Source organism: Somniosus microcephalus, chromosome 10 (assembly GCF_052327205.1).
Source record: "Somniosus microcephalus isolate GS21.2 chromosome 10, FLI_Smic_1.0, whole genome shotgun sequence".
Lineage (NCBI taxonomy): Eukaryota > Metazoa > Chordata > Chondrichthyes > Squaliformes > Somniosidae > Somniosus > Somniosus microcephalus.
Genome location: NC_140996.1, coordinates 182,331,900 through 182,353,046, shown reverse-complemented (window position 1 = coordinate 182,353,046; position 21,147 = coordinate 182,331,900). Strand labels below are relative to the sequence as shown.

The 21,147-nt window shown below is 45.4% G+C and overlaps 1 protein-coding gene across 3 annotated transcripts in view; it reads right to left on the bottom strand.

Moving 5' to 3' along the window:
• LOC147111908 (microtubule-associated tumor suppressor candidate 2-like) overlaps positions 1-21,147 on the bottom strand; it is a 901,351-nt gene that overhangs the window by 233,308 nt on the left and 646,896 nt on the right. For all 3 annotated transcript variants that reach the window (XM_085999292.1, XM_085999294.1, XM_085999293.1), the window contains one exon: positions 14,121-14,219. In XM_085999292.1, coding sequence (XP_085855418.1) covers positions 14,121-14,219 — 99 coding nt within the window. The remainder of the gene's footprint in view (positions 1-14,120; positions 14,220-21,147) is intronic.

Here is a 21,147-nt window from a genome sequence, read left to right as displayed (position 1 = left end):
CATGGTTGACAGGGCCCTTGACCGTGTCCGTTCTATTTCCCGCACTTCTGCTCTCACCCCTTCCCCTCCCTCCCTAAACCATGATAGGGTTTCACTTGTCCTCACCTTTCACCCCACCAGCCTCCACATTCAACAGACCATCCTCTGCCATTTTCACCACCTCCAGTGTGATCTCACCATCAAACATGTCTCCTCCTCCCCCCGCCCATCCCCCCCCACTTTCCGCCTTCCCTCTGCGACACCCTGGTCCACTCCTCCATCACCCCAACAACCCCTCTCCTTCCTACGGCACCTTTCTGTGCAAGCGCAGGAGATGCAACATCTGCCTTTTTACCTCCTCCCTTCCCACCGTCCAGGTCCCCAAACACTCCTTCCAGGAAAAACAGCGATTTACTTGTACTTCTTTCAATTTAATATACCGTATTCGCTGCTCACAATGCGGTTTCCTCTACATTGAGGAATCCAAACGCAGATTGGGTGACCGCTTTGTGGAACACCTCTAATCAGTCAGCACACGTGACCCCGAGCCTCTGGTCGCCTGTCACTTTAATTCTCAGCTCCACTTCCACTCTGACCTCTCTGTCCTCGGCCTCCTACACTGTTCCAACGAAGCTCAATGTAAGCTCGAGGAACTGCACCTCATCTTTCGATTAAGCACTTTACAGCCTTCAGGACTCAAGATCGAGTTCAACAATTTCAGGCCATAACCTCTGCCCCCATTTTTTCAGACGGCAGCTGTTGATGATTCTGCTATTCCCATTTACACCTTTTTCTAGACCCATCTTTTGTTTCTTTACTTGTACCATTACCATCCCCTTTTGCCTTCTACAATCATACCTTTTGTCATTTAATCTCTCCTGCCTTCCACCCTATCACAGACCTTCCCTTTTGCACTTTCCTCCCCTCCCCACTTTCCCTGCCCCGGCACTTGCTTAAAACCAGTTATATCTCTAACTTTTTCCAGTTCTAATGAAAAGTCATCGATCTGAGACGTTGGCCCTGATTTTCTGGCCGCGGTCGGGCGGCTTTTCATGCGGCTGGGGGCCAAAAATCGGCGAAAGAGGGTCGGGACCCCCCCCCCGCCTGATTCCCCGCCCCGTCCGACTTTTGGACCGCCGTTTCCACGCGCCCCGCTTCAGTCCCGGCCGCCGCTGGCGGGACTGCTTGTCGGAGCACTAATCACCAATGATCACCTTGTTAAGGAAGATTTTCCGGGGCCGTTGCGACTTTGGGGCTTTCCCCACATGAAACACGCCTGCGGGGAACCCCGCCGATGAGAGCTGGCGTGAAAACAGCTGGCTTGCTTGCAGCAGGTCGCTGAGGGCTAAAGAGATTTAAATAGGCAGCATTTGCAGGCTGCAGGACCTTGTTGATCAAGGCTTGGGGGAACTTTTTGAAGCCTTAGGAGCAGCTGTAGAAAGTTGGAGCCTCACACACTTCTCCAGTGTGAGCTCCTGGGAAACCCCTCTCACCACCCTAACTCAGTGCCCCCTCAACAGAGGCATCTGCCAGAAGCATGGGAGGCCTTTGGTACCTTCCCTTCCTGGCATTAGAGGATCTCCCAACAGCAGAGGCGGCAGCAGCAGAACCAGGAGCAGCAGGATGAGCACCAGGCTGCTGCTCACTCACCTGAAGCTGCACAGGCCAGAAGGGGCCAGCGCTTGGAAGTGGCTTGAGAGCACCTTGCTGCACTTTAAGGGGCCAGTGGGACCCGTTTCTGCACTGGCAGTCCTACTCAGAAGGACTTCCATGAAGATCTGGTTTCTCTGTTCAACAGATGGCCAACGCTCCTCAAGAGATGTCATTCTCTTATGAGCACTCACCATGTTTTCTGTACCCTGGCGAGTTATCTCCTGCATGGAGGTTGCCAACCTTTCCATGGTGATGCGTTCATGCGCCAATGACTCCACAGAGGCTCTGCTGATGGTCGCTATGGACTCCTCCATTCGCTCCACACTCGCAGCGACCCTGGAGACAAAACCTGCCAGAGACTCCTGCATCTGTGCATGGAGATCCATCACCTCTTCTCTTGCGGATGGACCCAGAGGCAGAGGGTCGACATGCAGCGCAGCTGAGCTGAGCTGGCAGAGTCCTGCGCCCTCCGACGAGGACTCTCCACTGCTGTCCCTGTCTCCAGAATCTGCTGAGGCTCACTTGTGAGCTGTGAAACACCAGGTGACAACACTACTCTATGTCCCGAAGGTCCCCCCGAGGTGTGAGTGTCTGCGCTGGTGCTGGGTGCGCTTACTTCTGCTGACACTGCGCCCTCAGAGGTTGGAGCTTCCTCTGAGGAGTCTGGCTGCACAGCCTCTTCCTCCTCCACAGTGAGGACGGGGGCTCTGGATGCTACTGTGGGGAAGTAAAGGAAGGAGTTAGAGATGTAATGCCAAGGTTTTTCTGGTGACTCCCAGCGAGTTGGCATCTGCTGACACCTGCATCCATGCAGCATTGGTCTCAGTGGGAGGCCTCTTCCTCCCTGACCTAGGGAAGAGGACCTCCCTGTGGGCCCTAACCCCATCCAATAATGCCTGCAGTGAAGCCTCGTCGAATTTGGAGGCAGCTCGGGGTCTGGCACTGGCCACAGCTGCTGCAGGCTCCTCTGCCATCCTGTATGGTTCATTTGGAAGCCTTCAGAGGATGCAGTGCTTGCTATGGACCTTGAAAGCACCACAAATGATGACATCATACTGTGGGGATTTCTGACTCTAATTGGACAATTAGCAAGGTTTCCCACATGCTGGGAATTAATTGGCCACTTGAGGGAAAATTGCGTGGAGCTGGCTGACACTTTTTTATGTGTGTCAGAAACCCCATATTTGGGGAAACCCGACCATTCCCCACACAAGCCGAAAATCGGGGCCGTTAACTCTGTTTCTCTCTCCACAGATGCTGCCTGAATTGCTGAGTATTTCCAGCATTTTCTGTTTTTATTTCAGATTTCCAGCATCTGCAGTATTTTGCTTTTGTATTCTATATAAATGCATGTTCTTTCTTCAATTATGATAAGTTGGACACAAATATTGTATGCAAACAACACACTTCATTTCAGCTGAATTTAACACCTGTTTCAAACTAATAGGGTGTAAACTGCATACATGTCAAAAATCTATCCTAATGCCTATTCACTGATTGGAGTTAGATTTCCCCTCTTCATGGTTTATGCAATATCTATGTTGTTCCTGAGTTATCATGGAAAAGATCAGAAGTAATTATGGCACAGGACCCATAACGTGTATTACTGTTTTTCTTTTGACTTTTGTTGTCCTTTCCACGAATGAGAGTAAAAATATTTTTATATGCTTTGCATATTTAACTTTTTTGCTTTTTGTCAAAGGTTGAATAATCTCAGCATGAGTGTTAGTGCTTATAATAAAGATATAATTACAGTACAACAGTGGCCTCCCGTGGGGCCAGATTGTACATCTGTGGTATGTTGCTAAACTGCAGAATAACAGCTGATCCTTTTCTGACCAGTATTATTTTCTAATGTATTCCATTATATTACAAGTAGATTTAAGTAGGTGATCTAAACAGCTGCCATCAACATTTCAGAAATCTGCACCTCTGAAAATCTGATAAATTGGTTAGCAGGAAAGGAGAATCTAGCTCCCAAAACACATTTGCCCTCTTGGATATCCCCGACTCAAAAGCCGCTGGTTTGCTTGCAGTATGGTCAAGAAAAAGTCTTTATTTGCCACTGATTGCAACTCTTCACTCCATGAGAGTCTGAAATGATCATACCCAATCCCACGCAGCTTCGCAATAACAGTTTCATTCTGGACTCTAACTGGAAGCACTAACCAAGCAAGTTGGTAATGGAATTTTTCTCAGTTTCCCCTTTCCTTGCCTCCAAACCTGATTCTCCCTCTTTCCACGCAATCCTTGGAAATGTCACTGGCGTTTATGGTGGAAAAACTGTTCAGATGACTGCGATCAATTCTAATCTTCCTTACTACACATAGCAGTATTTGAGAATTGTACCATTGCAGCACTTACGACTGATAGTAAACTCCGACTTAATTGCAGATTACAAAGTAACAGACACATTTCCAACAAAATCAACAGTTTTTTTTTTACAATGATCTTTTGTAGTTTCCATTATGAATTCAAGCTTTTTTATGTGCCTTTCTGTGAAAGCTCATGTTGAACTACCTCCCACATAGCTTGTCAAGAAGTAATGGTCTAATTTCTGATATAGTGTAGTACAAACTTTGCAGAGCATCATGACTTCATCCTTGGCACAAGAACAATAGATAATGGTTTTAATTTCTACACCACACAAAGAATTCAAAACTTTCATTGTTGAGCATGAATGTGCCAACTCTTTGTAATAACAGCCTTTTGTTTTTACAGAGCTGCAAAGCAAAACTGGTATGCTCATTTCTCAAATTCCTGAAAGGAAACATAACTTACCAATTTAAAGCAACCTTTTAATATCAAACATTGAATCCAATTGCCCAATATAGTTAATACAAAAGTAAAATACTGCGGATGCTGGAAATACTCAGCAGGTCAGGCAGCATCTGAGGAGAGAGAAACAGAGTTAACGTTTCAGGTCGATGACCCTTCATCAGGACGAAGGGTCATCGACCTGAAACGTTAGCTCTGTTTCTCTCTCCACAGATGCTGCCTGACCTGAGTATTTCCAGCATGTTCTGTTTTTATGCCCAATATAGTTGTTGCCACTTAAGAGTAGATACCATAAACAGTATTCCTGCTAAATGTATTTTTAATAATCATTTCCTTTCATTGCCATTAAAACATACACCTTAAAGCTGCTCTGTCCCCTCAAGTTTGTGTCTTTGAGAGTTTAACATTGAAAGTTGTGTGAGGTGCAGAGAAGAAAAACACAGGCAGTACCCGGAGAGTGAGCTAAGAGCAAGTGGCTGAGAAAGGTATTGTAAGAAAAGTTATAACACATTAGAGCTGTTCTTAAGTATTCCCTGAGTCCATTAATTACTACAAATTCATCCTAGTATTACAAAGTATTTACAGCACAGAAACAGGCCATTCGGCCCAACAGGTCCATGCCGGTGTTTATGCTCCACATGAGCCTCCTCCCACCCCACTTCTTCATCTAACCCCATCAACATATCCTTCTGTTCCTTTCTCCCTCATAAGAACATAAGAAATAGGAGCAGGAGCAGGCCGTTTGGCCCTTTGAGCCTGCTCTGCCATTCAATAACATCATGGATGATCTTCTACCTCATTTCCACTTTCCTGCACTATCTCCATATCCCTTGATACCCTTAATATTCAAAAATTTAGTCTGGTGAACCTTCGTTGCACTCCCTCTATGGCAAGTACCCCTGTATATCCTTCCTTAGGTAAGGAGACCAAAACTGTACACAATATTCCAGGTGTGGTTTCACCAAGGCCCTATATAATTGCAGTAAGACGTCTTTACTCTTATACTCAAATCCTCTTGTAATAAAGGCCAACATACCATTGGCTTTCCTAATTGCTTGCTGTACCTGCATGTTAACTTTCAGTGATTCATGTACAAGGACACCCAGTTCCCTCTGAACACCACTATTTCCCAATCTCTCACCATTTAAAAAAATACTCTGCTTTTTTATTTTTCCTACCAAAGTGAATAACTTCACATTTCTCCACATTATATTCCATTTGCCATGTTCTTGCCCACTCACTTAGTCTGTCTATATCCCCTTGAAGCCTCCTTGCATCCTCCTCACAATTTACATTTCCACCTAGCTTTGTATCATCAGCAAACTTGGATATATTACATTTGGTCCCCTCATCCAAATTATTGATATAGATTGTGAATAGCTAAGGCCCAAGCACTGATCCTTGCGGTACCCCACTAGTTACAGCCTGCCAACCCTTATCTAGCCTCACATTAAATGCATCTATGCTACTACTTACCAATAACCTGCTCACTGATTCTCAGTTTGGGTTCCACCAGGACCACTTGGATCCAGACCTCATTACAGTCTTGGTCCAAACATGTACAAAAGAGCTGAATGCCAGAGGTGAGGTGAGAGTGACTGCCCTTGACATCAAGGCAGCATTTGACCGAGTGTGGCAACAAAGAGCCCTAGTAAAATTGAAGTCAATGGGAATCGAGGGGAAAACTCTCCATTGGCTAGAATCAAACCTAGCACAAAGGAAGATGGTTGTGGTTGTTGGAGGCCAACCATCTCAGCCCCAGGACATCTCTGCAAGAGTTCCTCGGGGCAGTTTTCTGGGCTCAACCATCTTCAGCTGCTTTATCAATGACCTTCCCTCCATCATATGGTCAAAAGTGGGGATGTTCGCTGATGATTGCGCAGTGTTCAGTGCCATTCACAACTCCTCAGATAATGAAGCAACCCGTGCCTGCATGCAGCAAGATCTGGACAACAATCAGGCTTGGGCTGATAAGTGGCAAGTAAAATTCGCGCCATACAAGTGCCAGGCAATGATCATCTCCAACAAGAGCCTAACCATGCCCCTTGACATTCAACGGCATTACCATCACTGAATCCCCCACCATCAACTTCCTGGGGATCATTGACCAGAAACTTAACTGGACCAGCCACATAAATACTGTGGCTACAAGCGCGGGTCAGAGGCTGGGTATTCTGGGGCGAGTGTCTCACATCCTGACTCCCCAAAGCCTTTCCACCATTTACAAGGCACGTCAGGAGTGTGATGGAATACTCTTCACTTGCCTGGATGAGTGCAGCTCCAACAACACTCAAGAAGCTCAACACCATCCAGGGTAAAGCAGCTCACTTGATTGGCACCCCATCCAACACCTTAAACATTCACTCCCTTCACCACCGGCGTACCGTGGCTACAGTGTGTACCATCTACAAGATGCACTGCAGCAACTCACCAATGCTTCTTCGGCATCACCTCCAAAACCCACGACCTCTACCACCTAGAAGGTCAAGGGCAGCAGGCGCATGGGAAACCATCACCTCCAAGTTCCCCTCCAAGTCACACACCATCCTGACTTGAAAATATATTGCCATTCCTTCATCGTCGCTGGATCAAAATCCTGGAACTCCCTCCCTAACAGCACTATGGGAGTACCTTCACCACACGGACTGCAGCAGTTCAAGAAGGCGGCTCACCACCACCTTCTCAAGGGCAATTAGGGATGGGCAATAAATGCTGGCCTTGCCAGTGACACCCACATCCAATAAACAAATTTAAAAAAAACTCAACTACTCCTTGTGGTAGCAAGTTCCACATTCTAACCACTCTCTGGGTAAAGAAGTTCCTCCTGGATTTCCTACTGGATTTATTAGTGACTGTCTTATATTTATGGCCCTTAGTTCTGGTCTCCTCTGCAAGTGGAAACATCTTCTCTACGTCTATCCTATCAAACCCTTTCATATCAGGTCACCCCTCAGTCTTTTTTCTAGAGAAAAGAGCCCCAGACTGTTCAATCTTTCCGGATAGGTATAATCTCTCTGTTCTGGTATCATCCTTGCGAATCTTTTTTGCACCTTCTCCAGTGCCTCTATATTCTTTTTGTAATATGGAGACCAGAGCTGTTCACAGTACTCCAAGTGCGGTCTGTAGTGTATGTACCTTTAAGAGCCCCTGTGTACTGTAATACCGGTAGTGACCACTTGGGCTATATAAGCCTGTATAGTGTCTTGTGTCTTTTAGTTCACCTCCAGACTTTGTTCAGTAAACACCTGTTAAACCAACTCCTGCATTCCGTGTCTCTATTAACACACGGATACAACAGTGGCGACGAATTGGAAATGGACTTACCTGCAATTCGACAGCACCTCAAGGAGATCGATTCCTCAGACGAAGGTCAAAGAAAAAAAAAAAAAACTGTGGTTTCACCAGCTAGCCGGGCTGGTGGCAGGTACTGCACTAATCCTTCCTGGGCAGCGGGCTGGGGCTCGATCGGGTGGCTCTGCAGTGGGGCCGAGCAGCGAGTCGGAAGTCGGAGGCAAACAGAGACGAAGGGTGGAGCACTCGGGAGACGGCCGGCGCTGCAAAGCAGGTCGGCGTTCGGACCAAGCAGAGGGAGGGAAAAGTCCCAGAGAGTCCAGCGGGAACAAGTCTCCAACTATTAAAAATATCTGTGTAAATAAAAACCGCGGAGAACAGCGTTGTCAGCGGCGGGAAAGCGCGGGAGGCGCCATTTTTTCTCGGCAGGGAAGAAAGGAAAGCGCGGGAGGTGCCATTTTTGATTTTCAGGATGCCTAAGACTGGCAATATTACTGCTTTCGATAGTGATATAGAGGATTGGACCACATATGTGGAAAGAGTGGAGGTATATTGCACAGCGAATGAAGTAGAGGATGATAAAAAGGCATCGGTACTTCTAAATCTGATGGGCGCAAGGACATACGGGCTGTTACGAAACTTAATCACTCCAGCCAAACCGATGGACAAGAATTTTAAGGAGATTGTTGATACCCTACAGGAGCACTTAAACCCAACACCGCTGCTGATAGCAGAATGATTCAAATTCTTCAGGAGGAATCAGCACAAGAATGAAAGTAACGCTGATTACCTCACTGAATTAAGAAAGCTGTCAAAGCACTGCCAATTCGGGGCAGGACTGGCAGATTCTCTACGAGACAAATTCGTCTGCGGTCTCCTAAGTGAAGGAACACAGAAAAGGCTACTTTCTGAGAAAGATTTGACACTGGACAAGGCTTTCAGTGTGGCTGTATCATACGAAGCAGCAGCAAGAGGAACTGCAGAGATACAGCAAAAGCCACAGGACTTCGGCACCCATGAAATAACACGGGGTTTCGAGAGATGTTATCGCTGCGGCAGATCCACCCATGACCAGAGGGACTGCTGGTTCAAGGACAAAGCATGCAGGCAATGCGGAAAGATGAGACACATTACACGTGTATGCCGATCTGGAAACAAAAAATCCACTGACAGAAAAAAAATCAATAAGGAAAAGTACAGAAAGGTACAAATGATGATGGACAGTAGCTCCGAAGACCAGAAGAGTGATAGCGACTCCGGAAACAAGAGACTAAGCTGTCTCAAATTACATAATGTAATTGCCAAAGAAGATTACCAGACCATTTGGGTTACCCTCATGATAGCGGGGTCCCCAGTTAAAATGGAGCTAGATACAGGATCAGCTCTGACCGTCATAAGTTGACGGGATTACGAGCGGCTATTTCCGCATATACCTTTGAAAGACACATCCATTATCTTGAAGACATATACGGGGCAGAAAGTATACCCCAGAGGGAAAATAAGGGTGCCTGTTGTATACAACGGCAAGGAAATACAGAAGTTGTATTTATACATTCTGCAAGATGGTGGTCCACCGCTGTTGGGACGTGAATGGATCAGGAAGATACGTTTAGACTGGCACTCCATTCAGGCACTGACGGTGACCAGTAAGAAAAAAAATGATGATGACGTCATACCTGAACGATTAAAAGACATCTTGGCCAACGCCAAAGAAGTGTTTCAACAGGAACTAGGAACCTTGAAAGGCGTCACCGCCTCAATAAAAGTGGAAGATGCGGCAATTCCCAAGTCTTTTAAGGCAAGGCCAGTGCCACACGCAATTCGTCCAGCAGTCGAGGCAGAGCTGGAGAATTTGGAAAAGGCAGGCGTGTTATCCAAGGTAGATTGGAGCGAGTGGGCAACACCCATCGTCCCGGTCATGAAGAAAACGTTGAATAATGATAAATCTGAAGAACAGAGAAAAATTCGCATCTGTGGGGACTTCAAGGTGACTGTAAACCCGGTCCTTCACACGGTAGAAGATATTTTCGCCTCACTATCCGGAGGGAAACGTTTCACCAAAATTGACTTGGCACAGGCATATCTACAGATGGAGTTTGAGGAGGCCTCTAAAAAGTATCTCACGATAAACACACACAAAGGCCTGTACCAGTACAATCAACTGGTTTTCGGAGTAGCATCAGCTCCAGCTATCTGGCAAATATGGTCCTTAATACTGTGATGGTTTTTCGCGCCTACCGTTGCCAACGGTAGAAGAGGCACCTACAGTGGACCCAGTGGCGATGTTCCACTCAACCATAGTGGAATGTCTACCAGTAACAAATTCTACCATTGAAAAGGAAACGAGAAATGACCCGACTCGCTCACGAGTCTACAATTTAACGGTGAAGGGATGGGCAGCACATGGCGAACCACTGTTGCCAGCATTCTCACAAAGAAGAGAACAGCTGTCAGTGTGCCGAGGAACCTTGATGTGTGGATCCAGAGTGGTGATTCCACCCAAACTCCAGGATAAAGTGCTAAAGGAGCTTCACGAGGGGCATCTGGTGGAGTGAAAATGAAGAACTTAGCCAGAGCGTTTGTGTGGTGGCCAGGTATCGATGGAGACATCGAAGAAATGACCAAGAGCTGTCTAGGATGCCAGAAGGTCCAAAACGCCCCACCACAAGCCCCTCTACATCCATGGGAGTGGCCCTCATCTCCATGGCAAAGGGTACACATCGACTTTGCTGGTCCATTTATGGACTCAATGTTCTTAATCGCGGTTGATGCACACTCCAAGTGGCCGGAAGTAATAAAGATGTCCTCCACCACCACGGAAAAATCCATCACAGTATTAAGGACCATATTTGCCAGGAATGGGCTGCCTGAACAGATCTGTTCTGATAATGGACTGCAATTTGTGTCCGAAGAATTCAGGAAGTTCTTAAAAAACAATGGGGTTAAGCACTACACGTCCGCCCCATACCATCCCGCCACCAATGGATTAGCTGAAAGGTTTGTCCAGACCTTCAAGAAGGCCATAAAGGCCATGGGTAATGAAGACATAAATCTACAACATAAGGTAGATAACTTCTTGTTTGCATACAGGAATGCAACACATGTGGTTGCAAACCAAACTCCCGCCATGATGTTTTTCAATAGAAGACTAAGATGCCGGCTGGATTTGATCAAGCCAAACATCAGAAGGGACGTAGAGAACCGGCAATTTCAAGGCATGAATGAAAGGCCAACTAGAAACTTCCAAGTAGGTCAACAAGTTTTGGCCCGGGACTACCGTACCGAGAAATGGCAGCCTGGAACTATTTGCACACGACTAGGACCGCTGATGTATACCGTGGACATTGGAGAAAGCATAATAAGGCGCCATGCTGACCAGATCATAGAGTCATCCGAAAAGGGACAACCTACACCACAACTCTATACGCCTAATGATGAAGCAGAGATACCCATAGTATCTACCTCCGATCCGGTGATACTGGAACCAGATGAACCCGACACTGGCATTCAAGCCGAATCGACCTTGCCAAAAGAACCTACTACACCACCGAAAACTACTACACCACCGAGGCGTTACCCGGACCGAGTCAGGAAGCCTCCAGAGAGACTGACTTATAATTGATTAACTGCAGCAAATGTGTAGATTATTGTTCTTGTAAACATGTTAATTAATGATTACTTAAAATGTTATGTACTAATTATCTAAAAGGGGAGGAATTGTAGTGTATGTACCTTTAAGAGCCCCTGTGTACTGTAATACCGGTAGTGACCACTCGGGCTATATAAGCCTGTATAGTGTCTTGTATCTTTTAGTTCACTTCCAGACTTTGTTCAGTAAACACCTGTTAAACCAACTCCTGCATTCCGTGTCTCCATTAACACACGAATACAACACGGTCTAACCAAGGTTCTATACAACCTTAACAGAACTTCTCTGCTTTTCAATTCTATCCCTCTAGAAATCAACCCCAGTGCTTTGTTTACTTTGTTATGGCCTTATTAACCTGCGTTGTTACTTTTAGTGATTTGTGCATCTGTACCCCCAGAGCCTTCGGTTTCTCTACCCCATTTAGACACTTAGGGCTGGATTTTCCAAGCCCCGAGGAGGCGGGACTGCTGGTAAAGTAGCAGAAAGTGGGGGTGGATGGCAAACCCGCCCCCATCCTGCTTCCGTGCCCTTTTGCCAGGAGGCGGGAAGATGTGCTGCTTCGGGTCCCATCTCCTGGAGGCGGGAAAGACATTAAATACTTTTAACTGCCTGTTAACAGGCAGAAAAAAATATTAGTGCCATTTTACCTTCACAGGTGAAGGCTTCCTGACCTCGGAGAACACGTGAAGGAGGTCTGCGGTGGTCGGAGGCACCTGGAAGTAAGATGTAGAGGTGAGTGATGGGTGCAAGTGTGGAGTGGTAAGTATGTAAGGTGAGTGATAAGTGTAAAAAAATGTTCACTTACCTTGTTTTCTTCCTAACCAACAGTGATCTGAAATCGACAAAGTTGAAAGGTTTGATGAGTCCTGGACACAAGGGCTCATCAAACTAAAGAGAATGTCAGTGTTTGACAGCTTCACAGAGCTGTCAAACGCTGACATTTCTTCTTCCAAGAAGTCTTGACAGATAGCACGTCTGACGTTGATGTGCTCTGTCAGTGACTTCTTCCCTAATTGGCCTGCTGAGCCCGCAGGGCGGGCTTAACAAGGTCAATCAGGGGAAAATCTCTCTGGTTGGTCAGACGAGGATGGAGGTGGGACATTGACACGACAAGCAGCAGTCCCGTCTCCATTGAGAAAATCCAGCCCATTTTTTCCAAGGAGTATGTGGCCTCCTTATTCTTCCTGCCAAAATGTACTACCTCACACTTATCTATATTGAAGTTCATTTGCCAATTACGCGCCCATTCTGCAAGTTTATTAATGTCTTCTTGTATTTTATCGCGGTCCTCCTCGGTATTAACTGCACTCCCTAATTTGGTGTCATCCTGGTCTTTCCCTTATTGTGGTGCACACCTGCTGTGGTGCAAGATGTTAGACAGATGACCTGCTTCCAGGCCTCTTCCAATGTCACTCTTGAGTTGGCTGGTAGATGCTCTTTGGCAATAACACTTCTACTTATTCTCCCTATTCCCTGTAGGGTGACACCGTTCCCTTAATTTCACGTTTAATATAAAAAGTAGTAATCATCACTTTTAAAGTTACTTCATGATTGCAATATCACAGATGAGATTGGGGAATTCAGTGTAGAAATTGAACTGGTGTCCCACCGCTGTTGTGAAAAAGTACATTGGTTCCAAACAATTATGCCACAGTACTCTAATGTTCCCTGTCATGCTTTAATCCTATCTCTCTCTGATTTTGCAGAAAAGAGGGGAAATCAAAGGAAAGGTACAAAGGAGCTCCCCATCTAAGTGGATGTAGATGGTCCTGCTGTCAATGTGCTTTGAACAGATGGCATAAACAGGTTTGCTATAACAAAATAGTCCAACAGAGGTTTCTCTGACCTATCTTTGGAAGATGAGATCAGCTTTGTGGTGAAAAAATATTTGTTGAGGTATATTATACTTTTAATGAGGAGGTCTTGCAGTGCCTTATTATGTAGCTGGGCTATGAGGATAGCTTGTATCATTGACAGATTTTCAGTGATTCTTTGGCTAGATATAATGACCTGGTTGCTTCAGCCTTGCCCTACCAGTTGCTCAGAAACTTCAAGATGCAGATTGTTCAAGAATTTGTGACCCTGAATAAGGTGACAAAAATGCTGGCGCACAAACAGATCACTTGAGTTTCAACCTGTTGATCTGCCACTATTTCTAATGATGAGGATGAGCTCTCTTCCCCAAGTGAGCTCCTCATTTAGTCTAGAGGCAGCCCAAGTAATTGGCAGAATATTCAGTGGATGTTGTAACCTGATACCCATCAAAATGTCTCTGATTCTCCACAATAAGAAGGTATTAGATGAAAAGTACAATTGGATGATCAGCTGGGAGAGAATCACATTTTGAAATTAGATGTATTTTAATGAGGTACGAGGTGCATCAGGGTGGGAAGATGTCAACAGTGCCAGTAACATAGATAATTGAACAGCTGTTGCGGAATTAAAAATGTTAATTTGATGGAGAGGCAAGTGTAAACTTACAAATTTACATGAGAAACTTACAGTGATTGTGTTTAATTCACCTATCCTTACAAAGTATAATTTGTGTCTACAATAAAACGTAAGAAAACTAAATTACTGTACCTGTTAGGCATGTGCTTATGTTAACAAAATGCTTTGGTTTTTACAACTGTGCGCTGCATCATTTTGAATCTGGAGAAAGGATTATGTTGAACACAAGTACTAAACATATAGCACAAGTCTGCTACATTCCATGTTATGCTTTCATATTCTAAGAATATGTTACACAACATAAACTACAAATACATACCTGGTGGGTGAAGTTTGCTCGCAGGTATCACAAGTCTTTTGGGAGATGAAATCACAGGTTTTGGAATATCATGCTCTTTTTGTACTTCCTTCTTCTTTGCTGTTTTGGGAGTTTAACAATTAATTTATTAGACAATGTCTCTTCTCTCATTGTTCTACACAGGATGTATTTGGTAACTCAGAAGCCAATCATATGCAAAAATCTTTTACTAGCCAATGTCACTTCATTTTCTCAAAGGGTGGTTGGCAATATTTTTAAAGGAATTGCAAAGGCTTGCAAGACAATAATTCATGCATAATAAACATTTCTCCCATTTGAAGGTGACAAACATTGTTATGGACATGTCTCCAAAGCCTCACGGCAATGTTTTCAACAGCTGCAAAGATCTAATTTCTACTGTAACTTTGAAATTGTTTAAAATGAGAAGTTATCAGGGAAATTGTGATAAACTTATGGTCTACTGTCACGTTGGATCCTCCTAAATCAATCCCGTATTTTCATGCAAACGGCATCGTTTTGCAAGGCAACTTCAAGCATTATTTCCAGTCTGCAGGAAGGGTGACCTAAGCAATAGACTTTTCTGTATTTTTGGCCAGTTCTGCTCCATTACAGGCTATTAAATGGATATTATTATCGCCACAGTCTTTTCATTCCCAAAATGGAGCATCTCACCATGGCTTGGCTCTTCAGCTAGCAGTCTGGCTCAGAACTGTCAAAACAACTGCAAAGGGGGCAATCAAGTCTCAGTAACAGACAGCCACAGGATGCAAATGTTCAAGTGTGGAAGGCACTTTAGCACTTAGCAAACCCAGATTCACAGGATAATGTTAAAAAATTAATAGAAAATTTTAAGTATGAAATGCATAATAGAATTCAGAAAACACTGCATTTCATAGAATTAAAGGTTAAAAATTCTGCAGCTTTTTGTTCCTTTTAAAGAGGGCAAAGCATAGAATCATAAAAATTTACAGCACAGAAGGAGGCCATTCGGCCCATCTTGTCCGTGCCAGCCGACAAAGAGCTATCCACCCTAATCCCACTTTCCAGCACTTAGTCGGTAGCCTTGTAGGTTATGGCACTTCAAGTGCATATCCAAGTACTTTTTAAATGCGATGAGGATCTCTGCCTCTACCACCCTATTAGGCAGCGAGTTCCAGACCCCCACCACCCTCTGGGTGAAAAAGATTCTCCTCAAATCCCCTCTAAACCTCCGACCAATTATTTTAAATCTATGCCCTATGGTTATTGATCCTTCTGCTAAGGGAAATAAGTCCTTCCTATCCACTCTATCTAGGCCCCTCATAACTTTATAAACCTCAATTAGGTCCCCCCTCAGCCTCCTCTGTTCCAAAGAAAACAACCCCAGCCTATCCAATCTTTCCTCATAGCTAAAATTCCCCAGCCCAGGCAATATCCTCATAAATCTCCTCTGCACCCCCTCTAGTGCAATCACATCCTTCCTGTAATGTGGTGACCAGAACTGCACGCAGTATTATAGCTGCGGCCTAACTAGTGTTTTATACAGTTCAAGCATAACCTCCCTGCTATTATATTCTATGCCTTGTTGGCTAATAAAGGCAAGTATCCCATATGCCTTCTTAATCACCTTATCTACCTGTCCTGCTACCTTCAGGGATCTGTGGACATGCACTCCAAGGTCCCTCTAATCTTCTGCACTTCTCAGTTCCTACTATTTATAGTGTATTCCCTTGCCTTGTTAGCTCTCCCCAAATGCATTACCTCACACTTCTCCAGATTGAATTCCATTTAGAAACATAGAAACATAGAGATAGGAACAGGAGTAGGCCATTCGGCCCTTCGAGCCTGCTCCGCCATTCAATGAGATCATGGCTGATCTTCGTCTGAGATCATAGCTGATCTTACCAGTTCAGTACCCCGTCCCCGCCTTTTCTCCGTAACCCTTAATCCCCTTAGCCTTCAGAAATATATCCAATTCTCTCTTGAAAATATTTATTGAATTAGCCTTCACAGCCCTCTGTGGCAGGGAATTCCACAGGCTCACCACTCTTTGAGTGAAGACATTTTTCCTCATCTCTGTTTTAAATGATTTGCCCGCTATTTTTAGACTGTGGCCCCTGGTTCTGTGCTCCCCGGCCATTGGAAACATTCTCTCTGAATTCAGCCTGTCCAGGCCTGCCATAATTTTATATGTTTCGATGAGATCCCCTCTCAATCTTCTAAACTCCAGTGAGTACAAGCCCAAACTATTTAATCTCTCTTCGTAGGTCATTCCCGCCATTCCAGGTATCAGCCTGGTGAATCGCCGTTGCACTCTTTCCATGGCAAGAACATCCTTCCGCAGATGGGGCGACCAAAACTGTACACAATACTCCAGATGCGGTCTCACCAGCACCTTGTACAGCTGTAGTAAGGTATCCCTATTCCTATACTCGAACCCCCTTGATATGAAGGCCAACATACCATTTGCCTTCTTAATCGCCTGTTGCACCTGCATGCTCTCCTTCAGTGACTGGTGCACAAGAACACCCAGGTCCCTCTGCACTTCCCCATCTCCCAATCTATTGCCATTTAGATAATAATCTACCCTCCTGTTTTTACCCCCAAAGTGGATAACCTCGCATTTATCCACATTATAGTGCATCTGCCACGTATCCGCCCATTCCCCCAACCTGTCCAAATCGCACTGTAGCCTCCTGACATCCTCATCAGAGCCCACCCCTCCTCCTAGTTTAGTGTCGTCAGCGAATTTGGAAATATTGCATCCAATTCCCTGATCCAGATCATTTATATATATTGTGAACAGCTGGGGTCCCAGGACAGATCCTTGCGGCACCCCGCTGGTCACTGCCTGCCACTCCGAAAACGAGCCGTTTATTCCAACTCTCTGTTTTCTATCCGCCAGCCAGTTCTCTATCCACGTTAATACTTTGCCCCCAATCCCATGAGCCTTAATTTTGCATGATAATCTTTTGTGTGGGACCTTATCGAAGGCTTTCTGGAAGTCAAGGTACACCACATCCACTGGCTCTCCCCCATCTATTTTACCAGTTACTTCCTCAAAAAATTCCAGCAGATTAGTCAAACACGATTTACCCTTTGTAAATCCATGTTGACTCTGTCCGATCCTTTCCCCATTTGTCAAGTGCTCCGCTATTTTATCCTTAATAATGGACTCTAGCATTTTGCCCACAACCGATGTAAGGCTTACTGGTCTATAATTCCCTGCTTTCTCTCTACCCCCCTTTTTAAATATTGGGGTAACATTAGCTACCCTCCAATCCACGGGTACTGTTCCCGAGTCAATGGAGTTCCGGAAGATGATCCTTAGAGCATCTGCTATCTCCAGGGCCACCTCCTTAAGTACCCTAGGATGTAGTTTATCAGGCCCCGGGGATTTGTCGGCCTTCAGTCCCCTCAACTTACCCAACACCATATCCCTAGAGATACTAATTTCTGTCAGCTCCTCCCTCTCATTAGTCCCTATGTTTGCCGATATTCCTGGGAGGTTATTTGTGTCCTCCTTTGTGAATACAGAACCAAAGTATGAGTTTAATTGGTCTGCCATTTCCTTATTCTCCATTATATATTCTCCCGAATCGGACTGCAAGGGACCGACTTGGGATTTTACCAGTCTTTTCCTCCTGATATACCGATAAAAGCTTTTGCAGTCTGTCTTTATGTTTGCTGCAAGTTTACTTTCGTATTCTATTTTCCCCTTCCTGATTAATCCCTTTGTCCTCTTTTGCTGTATCCTGTACTGCCCCCAATCTTCCGGTCTGGTGCTTTTTTTTGCCAGTTGATATGCCCTTTTTTTTGATTTTATGCTGTCCCTAATTTCCCTCGTTATCCACGGTTGAGTCACCTTTTTAGGTTTATTTTTATGCCAAACCGGTATAAACATGTTCTGGAATTCTTCCATTCTATCTTTGAATGCTTGCCATTGTCTATCCACTGTCAATCCCCCCAGAAACACCACCCAATCAATCTTACCCAATTCCCGTCTCATACCCTCGTAATTCCCTTTATTTAAGTTCTGGACCTTAGTCTCTGATTCAATTTCCTCACTCTCCATCTCGACTGAGAGCTCGATCATATTATGATCGCTCTGACCCAAGGGGCCTCGTACAAGAAGATTGCTGATAAGTCCCTTCTCATTGCACAATACCCAGTCTAAAATGGCCTGATCTCGAGTCGGCTCCTCGACATATTGGTCCAGATAACCGTCCCGAAAACATTCCAGGAATTCCTCCTCCTCAGAATTTTTACTAATTTGGGTAGTCCAATCAATATGTAAATTAAAGTCACCCATGATGACAGCTGTGCTCTTATCGCACGCTTCTCTAATTTCCCTTTTTATGCCTTCCCTCACCTCCATATTACTATTTGGAGGCCTATATATCACACCCACTAACGTTTTCCTCCCCTTGCTATTTCTCATTTCTACCCATACAGATTCCGTTTCATCCGAGTTAATATCCTTCCTTTCCATTGCATTAATCCCCTCCTTTACCAGCAATGCTACCCCACCTCCCCTACCTTTTTGCCACTGTTCTGCCCATGTTTAAGAAACAAAGGCCGAATATTGCCAGCGCTCAGAGGGCAGGTTTGGAGGCGGGTCCACTGTCAAAATAGCAAAGATCGACAGCGGGTAGGAAACCCGTTGTCAACCCGCCTCCACACGAGTCTCCCAGGTTTCGGGTCTGTCAGCCGAGAACTGACCCGATACCAAGTGGCGGGGGATACAATTGAGCTAGTTAAATGGCTTGTTAAGAGCCAATTTAATACTATTTTGAGGCTTCCTTCCAATTTAATGTGTTCCCCCACGGGTTACTCGCTGCTTGGGGAACATGCCAGCTCAAGCTGGCGTGATTTGAGTTTGCTCTGTTTCTGATAAGCTGACAGCTGCAGAAGTGGTGTCAAGGATGCCATGTTGCAGATGGTCAGTTTCAGAGCGTAGAAACTGTTGGTTACTTCATTTGTAATACATATATTGATTTCTTTAGCTTGCAAGTGTTTAGAGGCAACTGTATGTCCAGTGCCACCTCATTGGAACAACCTTTCTTACCATTGACAGATCACTTGTCATCTCACCTGCAGCTGCCATCTATTGCAGCAACATCAGTGTCCTTGATAAAATCAGACCTTGGTCTTCCGAATCTTTCCACGATCAGCCCTAACACCAACAACCAGGCACACCAACATCACCAACCTTCTCTGCCATCACCTGATGCTGCACAGGGAAAGGGCATCAGCCCTTGACAACATTGCTGCCCGGGAGGCCAGCGATGGCATCACCATGGCCAGATTTACTTCACTTGACGCTGTAAGCCCTGGCTGCCACATGATGCACCAGGTTGACACCATCCCACACCAGCACCGTGAATCATCCCTTTAATGTCCAAGTCATTCCATGCACACTCATCACTATAGCGGGGTGGGGGCGCTGGGGAAGTTATGTCTGAACATTCATTGGAACTCAGTAAGACACTTCTCAAGGTGCGCTCAGATCTGTCCAATAAGGGGCAGTGTCAAGTGAAGTAAATCTGGCACAAAAACAGAAAATGCTGGAGAAACTCAGCAGGTCAGGCAGCATCTGTGAAGAGAGAAACAGAGTTAACGTTTCAGTTCGATGACTTTTTGTCAGAACTGGAAAAAAGCAGGAAATGGAACAGATTTTTAAGCAAGTGTAGGGGCTGGGAAATGGGGGAGGGGATGAAAGAACAAAAGGGAAGGCCTATGAAAGGATAGAAGGCAGGAGAGATTAAGAAACGTTGAGAGACATTAAGAGATATTCAAGGCAAGCGGAGATGGTAATGGGACAGGTTAAGAAACAAAGGATGGCTCTAGATGAAGTGTAAATTGCGCTGGCAGAATGGAAGATAGCTGCCATGTGGGAGAGAAGAACAGAACAAAAGTGTGGATAAAAAATATATATATGATAGGGGCCGGGTTATGATCTGAAATTGTTTAACTCTATGTTGAGTCCAGAAGGCTGTAAAGTGCCTAATCGAAAGATGAGGTGTTGTTCCTCGAGCTTACGCTGAGCATCCGTGGAACAATGCAAGAGGCCGAGGACAGTGAGGTCTGAGTGGGAGTGGAGCGGTGAATTAAAGTGACAGGCGACTGGAAGCTTGGGAACTCCTTATGGCCTGAGCGGAGGTGTTCCACAAAGTGGTCACCCAATCTGCGTTTGGTCTCCCCAATGTAGAGGGTTAAATCTGGCTATGGTGATGCCATCGCTGGCCTCCTGGGCAGCAATGTTGTCAGGGGCTGATGCCCTGTGTCCAGTGCAGCATCAGGTGATGGTGGAGAAGGTTGGTGATGTTGCTGTGCCTGGTGTTGTTGGTGTTGGGGCTGATTGTGGAAGGATTCGGTGGACCAAGGTCTGATTTTTTCAAGGGCACCGATGTTGCTGCAATAGATGGCAGCTGCAGATGAGATGACAGAAGCAATCTGTCAGTGGTGAGAGAGGTTGTTCCAATGAGGTGTCACTGGACATACAGTTGCCTCTAAACACTTGCAAGCTAAAGAAATCTCTATATGTATTACAAATACAGTAACCAACAGTTTTTGCGCTCTGAAACTGACCATCTGCAACATGGCATCCTTGACACCACTTCTGCAGCTGTCAGTTCATCAGATACATCAGAGCAGACTCAACTCACGCCAGGGTGAGCTGGCGTGTTCCCCGAGCAGCGGGTAACCTGTGGGGGAGAATGTAAAATTGTAAGGAAGCCTCAAAATAGTATTAAATTGGCTCTTAACAAGCCATTTAACTAGCTCAATTGTATCCCCCGCCGCTTGGTATCGGGTCAGTTCTCCGCTGACAGACCCGACACCTGGGAGATTCGCGTGGAGGCGGGTTGACAGCGGGTTTCCTACCTTCCTTCGTTTTGATCGTGGTAGCAACTGAATAAACAAATAAAAACCCACAGTACTTTGAAGAGAGTTAGTGATGACAATAGATTAAAGCAATGATTTCAGTCATTGCTGTTTACCTCTAGAATCCCATGTTCGACTTCAGAAAATTAAATTATAGGTGAAA